Genomic DNA, 13,403 nt, shown 5'->3' on the forward strand with positions numbered 1-13,403 from the left:
CATTTAAGATCGTTTTAAATATTGATGTGATTTCCAACTGCACCACATGTCTCATCTGCTGCACTGAGGACGCAATGTGGCTGCAGGGCTAAGCGGGAGACTTCCTGTCAATGGGACTAACACAACTGTATAATAAAAACGTAATTATTTACCCACCACCCCCATCAAAAGACCCAGCTATATTTTCATGGCTTGATGTAACAAGATTTAGTAACGATCACATTACATGTTTGTGTTTCAGTCTTTGTATATATTCCTGAAGTGGGCCAAACCTTCCTTTATGTAGAAATAATCATCAGGAAATATAAAAACAACAACAAAAATAGTTCATGGTGAACAATTAGCCGAATTTAATGTGAAAAGGAACAACATTCTACACACCCTTTCGTTGCATGGTGTGAAGTGATCATAATATTTCAAACACGTGGAAATGTTAAAATATATTTATATATGTATATATTTGTATATATATATAAATACCAGTAAAACCGCTTTGCCTGAAAGCCCGGAACATCTTCAATCACGTGACAATTTCGATCGTCATGTCCGCCTAAGACGCCGTCGGTTTTTCGTTTTATCACAGATATACAAATAACGTGTAGAAAAAGAGAGGGATGGCGTGGGTATAGAGCCTGGGGGTGGAGGCACAGAGGCTCAGGGAGGCCCAGAAGGACTTTAACAGAGAGATCGTCCTTACTGCCGGGAATGCGCGGTAGATTAACAAGAAAACAGACGCATGTGCGCATCTGGCTGTAATGCTGCAGAAATGCCGTTATTCGTCGGCGTAACAGTCTGAATTTGAAAACATGCATAAATTCCTTGCTGACATCACAGTCTCAAGACATTTTTACAATCATACAGTTATATAAACAAACCTGTCCTTAATCCCATTATGTTATCATCAAAGAGACATCAAAGACTGTTTTGATTGGCAGGATACACACACCAGTAAATGATTCGCTAGGTTAAGTTATCCAGGCCGCATATATGCAACTTTTACTCACCACATGTTCAGTATTAAGATTTGTGTACACACAGCCAGAAATATGGTGACGGTTCTTTGATTTGTACTGTTCATATCTAGCGGTTACCACTACTGGATCCTGCTGCACTGCCAAAAACTTGTCAGTTTTATATAGTCATGCACAGTTTGCTGTTTATCCCTAGGATCAACTCTAATGGGAACCATATAATCAATTATTTCATAATTTAAAATAGGAGACAATCTGGGCATATAAACACCTGCTATGACCATGGTCTACATCGCCATTTGTCAGGCTGTGTATAACAACGACTCATCAATAACCTTACATTTCATACACCCAAAGGATAATATACAGTCTTGCTACTTTGGATGGTTTGGAACCCACGTACCACAAGGCACTGCTGTGCGACCTTAGTTTAAAGATAAACCTTTTTCTAGCGAGTGAATAAGAAACTTTTAAAAGTCTGTTAAGTGCTGGTCTTTCATACATTTTAAAATTGCTACGTCCTTGTTAAAGCGCAGTAATCTTAGTTTTGCGTCTATATGCAGGTTTAATTACCATAAGACTTTAAATAAACTGTTCTGGGTTTTGTCATTTAGAAAATGATGTCCTCATTCCTGTCGTTTTCTGATTCAAAATAGTTTTTTTGTTATTTTAAAACTGCAATTCAAGTGATGGATAGAGTTTTGTATATAAGCGTATCTCAGCAGAAATGACGTGACGAAAACTTCAATGCGCAAGCCGCTGAGAGACGCTATGGGTTTGTCGTGAAAGAGTTGATAGCGCCGTATACAAAGAACGACATATTTCCCTGGGGATTAACACGGTTTTGACACTGGTAAACGGTGGCATAACTGATCTTCACTGGAATGTGTTGATAAAGTAAAATATTTGCAAATACCGGTGGTGCAAATACCAGTGGTGCAAAGCTATATAACAAACCACAGTATCTAGTGCAAACACTTGGCAACCGCTGTATATACTATACCATCATATAAAAATTCATAAAGGTTTTTTGGAAATGGAAAATGGGAGTCTATAACGTTTCATAGAAAAACAACAGGCGTGGTGGTGAAGGCAAAACGGTAACATGAGCGAGAGGTTAAAAGGCGGTGATGTGTCTTATTGGAATGTCAAACGAAGCACTATTGTATGACGAAAAAAAAATCAAAGAAACGGAAAAAATCCATCAACATCATTTTGACTATATACAATTTTCGACCTCCAATGGTATTACTAAATCAAATAATTCAAACAGGTGGGGTGCGAAACGAGCACTTATGTAGTTCCGGGCACCTTACTGTTGCCCTTGGTCCTCTGGTAAGATGAAGATCGCAGGTGGGATAGTTTGGTTTCAATGAGGATGGGGGCTTTGGGGTTATAGTCACACACAGAGACCCCACATGATTATATCACAAAACATGGTCTCGATATGAGTGCAGCCCAGAACGTAGTGTTTAGAACTAAACACGTATTGATAAGGAATACATTTAACGGATGTGACCAATTTGGTAAAGATGTTCTAAGCAAATTTCAGAGAATGTCCAAGTCTCTGTCTTTTACAGGGGTATCTTCATCGTCTCTGGGCGTGTCTACATTTAAACTCGTGTCTGCTACCTTGTTGGATTTCAGTAGCTTAGTGACTCGGTTTTCTTTTGGCTTACCCCGGGTGCTGCTGTGCCGTGAACCGGCTCCACTCTCAGGGAGACTGGACACCGACACCTTCCCATTACTGTCACTACTGCTCGTGCTCTTCCTTCGGGCCGCTCCGGGGGCTCCCGTAATCACGGAAGCTACTGAGCGACTAGAACTGCCCGAGTCAGGACTCCCGCGATGAGAGGGAGACTTGGAGCCCTGTGATTTGGGCGATATGATAGCAGTTTCTGGTATATTTTCTAGGGAAGTCCTGTGCGGTGATGACGGCTGAGAACTCTTTGGCGACTGTCCAGCACTATTATTTTCTGTACTGCTGTTAAACGTACTGTATCTAGAGTTAGGATATGTAGACACTCTCGACGAACATGGCGAGGACGAAGGTGAAAACAAACGTAAAATTTCACTGATTTGATCGTCTATCCGATTGATTTTGTGACTAAGATGCTCCATTTCCTCCTTCATCTCCAAACGGATGTCATAAAGGGAGGTAAGCATTTGTTGCTCTACGGCTGACAGAGTACTTCCGGTGGAGGCCACGGTGTCCCGTGTTGTTGACGAATCGCTCCCGTCCCCGATCTGATCGAGTTTTACGTCACTCCGTAGAATACCACTGTCCGTAGAATCCGTCTTTCTCAGATTTGTCTTTGGATTGACGGCTGAACTGTGCGAATTTCCCTGAATAGGTTCTGAGGGCTTGGCCATAAATTTGCCCCACCTGGAGGCCGGTTTTAAGGCGGGTTTAGGGGGTTCGGTTGGTTTTATCACCTCCTTGATGTTCTTAGGAATAGCGTCAGGAATATTATTATTGCCATTTTGAGGGATTTCTGGGATTTTAGGAGTACTTCCCCCGCCTCCCAAAAACTTCCCCCACTTGGATGCCCCACCCCCTAGCCTGGGCACCGCCGAGAACTGTGACGAACTCTCTGAAACGTTAATCAGTCGTGTTTCCGCTTTTGACCCCAGTAACGACGGGTTCACTTGACCCCTCTCAAGGTCATGGTTAGGCTGAGCGTGTTTGGTTTCGCTGACTTTCCGGAAACGTGATATGAGCTTGCGCACTGGGTGATCACTGGCCAGCTCTAATGGTGGATCGTTCTTTCTCTTCTCCGCCAATTCTTTCTCCTTTTTCACGTCTGCTACCTTTCTGAAGATCAACTATAAAAAGGATAGAAACTGTGATTAAAAATGTACGCTACATTTATCTTTATATTTGTCATCACATGAACATATATTTATATAATGTTTTACAAATATAAAAGTAAGTATGTATACGTCAGTCTGTAAAAACGCCCAATGCTTTTGTTCTGTAGCCAACATTTTTTTTCATCAGACCTGTTTTTTCTTAAACAATATACAACATACAAACAGAAAGAGAACAAAATTCTGCTTAGCAATTCTTTTACACTTCGTGATAAACTTGTTAAATTTTATGAGGCTGTACTTAAACAACTGCTTTCACTGGCTCCACAGATCTGCATTCGTATCGACAGAAACGCATGTATTAGCGTCCCACTTGCCATCTTACTCCACAGGACAGGCGAGATGTTAATTTACAGTAGAATTTTGAGAATTTGCGCAATCCTTGTTGATTGCACGCCCAGCTTTTTGGTAATGACAGAGTGTGGAATAAATGCGACATGAAGTTCACGGAATACTGCTATACGAGGGTATGTACACGTAAGTCTTTGAGAGCAAGTGATTTGGTCGTTTTCAGTCTCTGAATTTTCATGATGCCACAGTTGTTTACGTGCTTGATTTGCCTTGAGTCCTAACGTCGTTGTCAACATTATTTCAGCCATATCACCAAGATGATTTCATACGGCATGCCGGCTCCATTGTTAGCAATGGCGTCATATACTGAAGACATGCACCAAACATGATGCCCCACGAAGTCCCAGCATTACGACATTGGGTCGACCAATGATGTTAACCTGGGCGTCAGCAAGGAGTTAAGAAAATTAACTGTTTTAAGGTCTCAGAGATGACCAAACTTGGGATTGAACCCCGGTCTCCTGCTCTTTTTCTAACTGTTAGGGTGCAGTTACCACCGCGTCTCCCTTGCTTATCTATTTTAGACAATGTGGGTGTACTTACACGGTGACGAAGGTTATAGGTCAAGGTCAGGTTCCTGGCAAAGGAGTTAGCGAATGCGTGGTAAAATTCCAGAACCTCCAGGAGGCGGTCTCTTTTGATTATGTGAAGGTCACAGTAGGTGAGGGCGCGCACGTTGGCAGTGGATTGACCAATCGTTGTTTCTTTCCAGAAGTTATCACCGAAAACGTCACCTTTGCCTGTAAAGATGGATTTATTTTCATGTGGAAGATTTCAATCTGATATAAAAAAAACATATCAAATGTTCATGCCAGTAAATTTTGTCTTTTTAGTATTGAATGTCTTAAAATACATAACTGGATATAACTTTGACTAAAACATCTAGGGCATATTCCACAAAGCCATTTCTTAAAAGACTTTTACGTTAATATTTAAAACTTTGTAACAAAATCTTAGTTCTTGGTACCCAAATTTGCCATTTTAGCACATTTTTCTGAATATAACATTGGACGAGGTGGTCACATTGTTAATTTCTATTGCCTAAAAATAAGCTCAAAATCATGCTTCAGTAGTTTGCTTGAAAGGTGCGTTTCATGATTTCATAACCTATATGATATAGCTCAAATTGCAGAGCTAAAACTTTTAGTTTCCGGTATTCTTACAACTGACATTATCAGCCTGCTCTCTGGGATAGTTGCGTAACTAGCAATCAGCAGGAAGTACATATACATAAAAGGTTATATATTGTTACTATCGTTAAAACAATCTTATTAAAATATATGTATACGTTATTGTCACTTCAGGAGACAAAAACCTAAACTGCTCTCTTGCTGTACAGTGAGGTACAACTCTCGTACAGTCATAGTGGACAATAACAAAAACAGGCCCGTAATTAGTATGTGGGGGGAATTAGAAATGGTTGTTATCTGCTCTTGATAAATGTCACTTCGCGGAAAAGTCAATAAATGATGAAGAACAAGTAAGTTTCAATGGCGGTTATAACTCTGAGGTAAAAATAGGGTAAAGCCTATCACCAACAACAGGCAATTACACACAAGCAATTAGCGTTTAGAGCTTCCTCATCCCACAGAAAGCGACACAAGAATGCATGCGTGCCAGTAAACTGAGAACTAGTAATTGTATCTGTTTGAACCATCCCTTCCTTGAACTCCATTATGGTATGGTAACTCTTGAATATCTAGTTACTTAGCAGCCAGCGTTTTCCAACATCAATTTGCTCTGAGCTGTCACTACTTTAGCAAGTTGCCTATTGGTATCATGTCACTGGAGTGTAGAGTCTTCGCTCATCACCTTTTAGAGTATTTTATGAAACTAAAATTTCTCACTTTCTTCATTACAGCAATTATGTAGGTGTACGGTTAACCTATATAGGTCTGCTATATGCTTATCGATTTATCTGCAAAATTCAACTGATTGGTTTCCCTTCGTCAAACATTTCAGGTTAAAGTTAGGGCTGTTGATTGATTAAATGATTGTCAGTTTGATTAGCCCATAACGTCATTATAACGGATTTTTATTTGTAAATATATATCGTGTTTAAAACCGGCTTTCCATGTGAGTGTGTTCTGTGTAGATAACACGACCACAGAAGAACCATAAATGATTGTTATCTGCCCTGGATAAAATGCAACTTCCCGGAAATGCATGCTTGAACACCATGGTTACGGGCGCTAACCCTCCCCATCGTTTTATGTTCTGTCGCTTTAGAAAACCTTTAGGCTTGGGAAACTTACTGAGAATGGCAACCACTTCGTCGTCTTGAATCACCTCCAAAGATCCGGAGACGACGAAGCATAGGGCGTCCAGACTTTCTCCTTGATGGAAGATTAGATCTCCTGGTGCGCTATGGGTCATATTGAAATGCATGGCCAGGGCCCTGAGACAACCATCACTGGCGAGACGGAAGGCGGGGTGCTCGCTGAATACCTTCCGATTTAAGTGCACACATATGTCTGCCTTCATGTCCTTAGGGCAATAATTGAGTACCTGGGAATAGAGGAAGAAAGCGAGATAGTGGTACTGTCTTCATACGTCAACCGTAATCCTAGTATGTATACAACAGAAGGCATAAAGAAATTTCCGGCCAAGACGATTTATAGCTCTAAAAACGGTCTCTGCATCTCTCTGGGATGGCATTTAAGGTTTCAGTCTGCGTGTACTGTCATGAAACCCCAGCCGAGATGCGACCTTGCCCTGTGAACCTCACCAAGGTCAGATTGTCTGGGTTTCTCTCACCCTAGAGAGGGAACTCAACACCTCTGACATCGTGCGGTAAGTATAGAGATGTGGGAAACCATTCCCTAAAATGCCCAAAACGATATGAATACAGTAACTGTCTGCGATCATACTTGAAGAAGTTTTGCTGTTTTATTTATAATTAGATATATAATGCTACCGATGGTATACGTAGTAAATTCTGCTTTTCCCATTCCTCAATTAAAAATTCTCTGATTCGAAAGGAATGCATTCAACTGTACGATATTTTTCGAAAGAGTAAAAAATACAAAATGTTTCACGTATACTGTGAGGCAGTAAGTGGGAGGTTTACAATCTCTAGTCATCGTTTCTATATCATCAATTATTCCCACCATTAATGTCTCTTTCACCAGTGCTGCTACTCTCAGCCTCATCAGTTCATACGAACAAAACACATCCGTGTTATTTATTGATTTTCCGGCTGTACGTGGGAAGGTCTCCAGCAACCTGCGGATTGTCGTGGGTTTCCTCCGGGTTCTGCCCGGTTTCCTTCCACCATAATGCTGGCCGCCATCGTATAAGTGAAATATTCTTGAGTATGGCGTAAAATATCAATCAAATAAATAAATCAATAAATCATTTATTGAGTCATCTCATTTTGCGATTGTGCATGCGTGGAAATGTACGCAGAATTTATGTGTACATGTCTCTGTGCTATTCTGTATCTGTCATGGTAACAGCACCCAGCTACATGGTTTTTGTAAACATTTATCAATGAAACCACCTACCTTAGCAGCATCGATGCCTTTCGTCATAGCCCAGGTGGACACAATGTAATCCATGACGCGTTCACTCAGAGCTTTGGGTACGTCGTGTAGTTTCATGAACTCCCGAACGCTGTTCAGCATGTCATGGTAGCGGGCCGTGCTCGCGTAGAACTGCTGGAAAATCGTCGTCACGTTACTGAAGATTGTGGCGTACAGCAGAGCTGTCAAAACACAAACAACGCGTGCAGGTTATTTCTTACGTTCATGTAAAAATATCAGGATCTTCCTCATAGATACACGTGCTTCCTCATAGAAACTGATTTTGGACATCATACTCAAGAATATTTCACTTATACGAAAAGGTAAGACTACGGGTGGAACAAATCGGGCATTAGGTAATTTACTGAAAGAACTGCCACAGGTGAGTTACAGATATACCCATCGATACAGATAAACCCACCAAGATACAGATATAACCATCTTGACACAGATATATCCATCAAGATACAGATACACCCATCAAGATACAGATAAACCCATCAAGATACAGATACACCCATCAAGATACAGATATGCCCATCAAGATACAGATATCCCCATCAAATTGGTGGATTTTCAACGAATGCTGGGCTTCACAAACGGTCGCACAAGCCTCATGCGTGGCTTATATTCACCAAGGCCCATGATAGATAATGACATTTTCGAAACTTTATCCTTCTTCAAATGTTGTAACGCATTGTTCATGATCATTTGCTGACCAATTACTCCCTTCAGGACACGATTCCATTCTTATTGCCCAATGCGAAACGTCTTCAACCATTCAAATCGAAAGTATTCGAATTATGCAGAAAAATTGCACAAAAAACAGACAATACCTAACATCCTCACGTTGCAAATCTCATGGCAAAATCTAGGGAAATATCAGTCTATGCAAGTCTATAAATAACATGCTGTTTCGCTTTCTATTTCCACAAAGACAAAAATCCACAGGTTAAATTGATGCACAAAGACATGAACGCGTGAATGAAAGACTTAAACTACAGTCTAATGGCCCAATAAACGACTTCACGTTCAACGCATTCTAGTACCGCCTGTGGACTTTTTATTGCCTGTGAAATAAGATGTAAACGCATTAGACAGTTGAACATTGTAAAAAGCATTAAACAAGTTTATGTTAAAGTTTGGTTATAACCTGTTCGTCAATAATATTCACACGAGTAAATACGGTTTGTTCGCTTTATTGGTCGCCCGCATTATTAAATCCTATTACATAAAGATACCATTGCATCCATGAACATAGAAGGAGGTGTATTGTAGTTTGACATTCATGACACTTTGGAATTGATCAAAGTGTTTAACAAGAATGCCTTTACGTGAAAAAGATCTCATTTTGTACTCGAAAAAGGTCTCATTTTGTGCTCCAAAAGATCTCATTTTGTACACGAAAAAATCTCATTTTTGAACTCGAAAAAGATTAAAGAGGTTTCTTGCATAAGATTGTTCTTGCAGACTGGAGAAAACCGATCATTTCCCCGCCTGACACTTTTTGTAGAACGGGCAGCCCATATCACACCTCTGTGTAACACAAACATAGTATAAATAACAAGACTTCCACGTAGTCATATAGCTTCATTCTTGTACAAAAGTTTTGCACTTAGCCTGTATTTAGATCACACATAAATCAAGTCGAACAAAGGTTGAGCTTGCATCAGAATATTGGAGCGTTCATATTTTGGAAAAGATTTATTTTAATTTATTATTTTTGTACAAACCACAACCAGATCTACTTAAACATCGCCAATATCCAATTTTAAGTCATTAGAATTTAGCAAAAAGGCATTTTAACGACAGACACACAATCTTGCAATTTTTTAAGGTAATTTTTCAAGCCCAGAACTACATGCGTAAGCTTATACATATGCAATGTTTACACACTAATGGTATTTAATTGGAACAAAACCCTGGTCCAATTTAATTTCTATATTAATGAAAATGTCTACCTACTTGGGATGACCAGCCTTAGACAAAACGCGAGTATTTTCCAAATATGTTGTGCTTCATGATATGGATGAAATACTCCCAGTGTTGCGTTAACTACAATTATACATTCCTTCCTGCAATGCTGCTGGGTAAACGTTCGTGTTACCACACCTTTTTCAATATTGTGACACAAATAAAGCTTTTGCTTTGTTGACCCATGGAAGAGCGTAAACCACAGAACCTCTGGTTTCAAGAGCGCTTAAAAACCAATATGTTTGGTTAGATAAGTAAGTACAAAGGTAATACACATGTAAGGTCTACATGATGTCCGCTTTCCGTGAGTAATTCGATCACAACAGTATGGAGGACAAGCCATCGGTAGCTTTTACACGCTATTACTAACAGGTTATCATGATGCTTAACAAATGTAAAATTATCTTTGTTACGAGACGTTGCCTGATTTAGAGATCTTGTAACAAACAGGTCAACACAGCCAAGTGATACAGTTTTACGTGAGACAGGAGCGGTGCTTAAGTCATATTGTCGTGATACACGTGTGTATCTTCCGGGGTTGTCAGAGTAAAGCCTTTAGTGCTGAGTTCCTTAGTCGAAGAATAACAGCATATCTGGCCGTTTGATGACCCTAAATCGTGGCACACGGGTGATGTATTTAGTTGCCTTGGAGAGCTTGTCTAACAAAAATAGCAGTCTTAACGTTGATGGGATTGACACTTAAACTCTGATCACAAATACTGTATGTCTTACCACAAGAGCCACACTTATACCGTCATATGATTCCTTGGGGCAAACTATATCCAAGGCGAGTGCCGCTAAGTTTAGAATTAGCTATAATTGAAGATCGTTATAACGCCGAACCCAGACATCCAACAGCTGAATAATCAAGAGTTCCGAGGTCGAACTTTCTAGAAGTGTGTTGTCGTTCTTTGGAGGGGCCTTTTAATGAAAGAAGTAAAATTGCACCCAAGTATCTATATAAAGTACACATGTTCACCTAATGACTGTCACAGAATAATAAATAATGTCTATTCATGGGTAGGGTTTGATAGAATGTTTCCTCGGGTAGGGATTTAAGGGAATGTACGCTATTTCATTTCGTGATACGGTGTTTATCACTTCAAAACAAGTTCTGTTTGGTGCAAGCCAATGATGCATCAAATGAAACCACTGACAGCACCACAATGTGATATTTGTATAAAGGCAAACCACCTTAAGCGCTTGATTCAAATGGTCACATGACACAATCGATGAAATAACCTCTGCAATTTGCACGAAAAGCAGCTATCTGACAGTCGATAAAACAGCCACAGCAGCTAATGTGAAATGCAGATTTCGATGATCTGAAACAAAAATTACTGCGTCTAATGTGGGGTTCAACAGTTTGACAGTTTGTACAAACACAAAAGCTTGTGTGGGATCGGTTTATCTGGCTGTTGACGAGGGCGTTGTTCAAACATCCACATGCAGTTAGATGTTAAATGAAGTGAAGACCACCTAAAAATTATTGCAGTCTTCAAATTGCTGGAAAACGGTCACCATAACAATGGAGTAAATACTACTGAGGTGTTCAAAGAGAGAATGTTAGTCAATTAGAACAACCATTACCTGCAAAGTTCCACAAGTCAAGGCTGACTGCATAAATACACACGCATAAAACAACATGTGTAAATATCTAAAGAAATCGTGACAGCTTTCCATGTTCAGTACTATCGTTTGTCAGGGATCAGTATTTCTGTGTGTTTATCTATGGTTTTAAAACTCAACATACAGACGTCAACAATTAATTATTTTCTTTATTTGCTCACGTGCCCGATTGGTCGACAGATTGCTTTGATCATAATCCGGAGGTTTTCTGAATAGAAAACTCGATGGTGAGTTTCTGTATGTTTTCTTTTTGTGATCTGTTCTCGCTCCATGAACGCTATATATCTTTTACTGCGTAGATAAAGTTACTTCGTGATCATTTATCAAGCACAATTATACTTCACAGTTGTAGCAGTCCCATCTCCAAGAATGGATCATTACAAACTTGAAAAAGCCGAGAAATTCCATGTACATGTATGGATAATGCTAATATCATTACTCAGCCCATAAGTCTTCATCGACGTTGATTTCCATATTCCGATTCACTCCAAACTTTGACGAAGAGATAAATCTTCGTTGTCAGATATTGATTTATTTATTACAGAAACGAAGACAGCATAGAGAAGAGATGGAGAGAGCAATAAACGAATAGGCCCTTGATTAAAGAACATTCTTAATTACATGATTATCATCGTAGAACTATTGTTCATGCCTCCCAGACTCGCTAGAGAATCCGACGGGTGATACAAGGAGTTCCAGTACAAATGCCGTTGCTTGAAGAAACCCTTCACGGAGTCATCCCTGGCAAACACCTGTCAGTTAGCTTTGTGTTACGCGATATTCGATCGCATGACAATTATTTAATAATAAAGGATTGCTTTATTGACTTATTTGGTGTTCAGTGACACCAACGAGCTCAACGAGCTCAAGAATTTTTCACTATATGGTTTATGGGTGGAGGAAACTGGAGTACATGTAGGTATGTCCTTTAGTTTTCTACACAATCGTTCGTTTGATGCAACTGCCACACTTGCCAGGTGATTTTGATTAGGGGCCAAGGAACTGCAATGTGGAGTTCTCGAAAAATTTGGGCATAACGTATGCAAATTAGTTAATTATGTCGTCACACAGTGCATGCTCTACATAATAACAAGATTATTTTGTTCTGTATTTCCACAACGCCAAACAGTTGAAACTCACCTCCACATATCATCATGAATATTGAAAACAGTTTCTCGGACTCGGTGTTGGCGGCCACGTTTCCAAACCCCACACTTGTCATACACGAGAGGGTAAAATAAAGCGCTGTGAGATAGCGCATGCTCCGATTCGGGCCACCTTCCAAAGTTTGACTGGTGTTCACCCGGAAGTAAGGCGAACTTGTTATGTTGGCGAGTGTGTTGAGCCACCCATAGTTGAGACCCTCGTTGATTTCCGAGAGACCGATGCTATACCATATACAGGCAAACCAGTGGGCGAAGAGCATAAACACTAGGATAAGTATGATGAGGACAGCAGCGCCGTACTCCATGTAATGATCTAGTTTACGTACAACTCGACCTAGCCTCAGGAGTCGTACCACTTTGAGAGCGCTGAACAGAGTACTGATGCCCTGAAAAACATACACATGAAGTATTTTAGCTATGATGTGTAAAACTTTCTGCTCCTTTATCATGTTAGGAAGTTGTTTTAAAGGAAGTTAGAGACGTTCTATTAAATTGAGACTTAATTAGGTTTGTTCTCTAAATTTAACATGTTAATAGCTGGACTGAAGGGATAAAAGTTCACTTTGTGTGTTTTGACTGATGATGATTATATATTTGTTTATTTGATTCTTGTTCTCTCTGGCCGTGCGTGAGAAGGTCTGTCAGCGGGTTTCCCCCAGGACTTGTCCGGTTTCCTCCCACTATAATGCTGGCCGCCGGAGTATAAGTGAAATATTCTTGAGTACGGCGTAAACCACCGATCAAATAAATAAATCAAATAAATATCTGATTGTTGTTTAATGCCATGCCCAAGAATTGTTTACTAATATGATGGATACCAGTTTCATTGCAGAGGAAAGCGGAATGCCTGAGTAGTCGCCAACGTACTCTGTGTAATAGTACAGAAAGAGCATAGTCAACCGTTACATAACACTTAG

At 40.0% G+C, this 13,403-nt stretch overlaps 1 protein-coding gene across 1 annotated transcript in view; it reads right to left on the minus strand.

Moving 5' to 3' along the window:
* Window positions 1–602: 602 nt before the first annotated feature.
* Window positions 603–13,403, minus strand: part of LOC135468594 (potassium voltage-gated channel subfamily H member 1-like) — a 49,294-nt gene continuing 36,493 nt past the window's right edge. Inside the window, exons 6-10 of the mRNA XM_064746935.1 lie at window positions 12,461–12,872; window positions 7,700–7,899; window positions 6,449–6,701; window positions 4,737–4,933; window positions 603–3,797 (exon numbers count right to left, since the gene is read on the minus strand). Coding sequence (XP_064603005.1) covers window positions 2,520–3,797; window positions 4,737–4,933; window positions 6,449–6,701; window positions 7,700–7,899; window positions 12,461–12,872 — 2,340 coding nt within the window. The 3' untranslated portion in view covers window positions 603–2,519. The remainder of the gene's footprint in view (window positions 3,798–4,736; window positions 4,934–6,448; window positions 6,702–7,699; window positions 7,900–12,460; window positions 12,873–13,403) is intronic.

Source organism: Liolophura sinensis, chromosome 6 (genome assembly GCF_032854445.1).
Source record: "Liolophura sinensis isolate JHLJ2023 chromosome 6, CUHK_Ljap_v2, whole genome shotgun sequence".
NCBI classification, from domain to species: domain Eukaryota; kingdom Metazoa; phylum Mollusca; class Polyplacophora; order Chitonida; family Chitonidae; genus Liolophura; species Liolophura sinensis.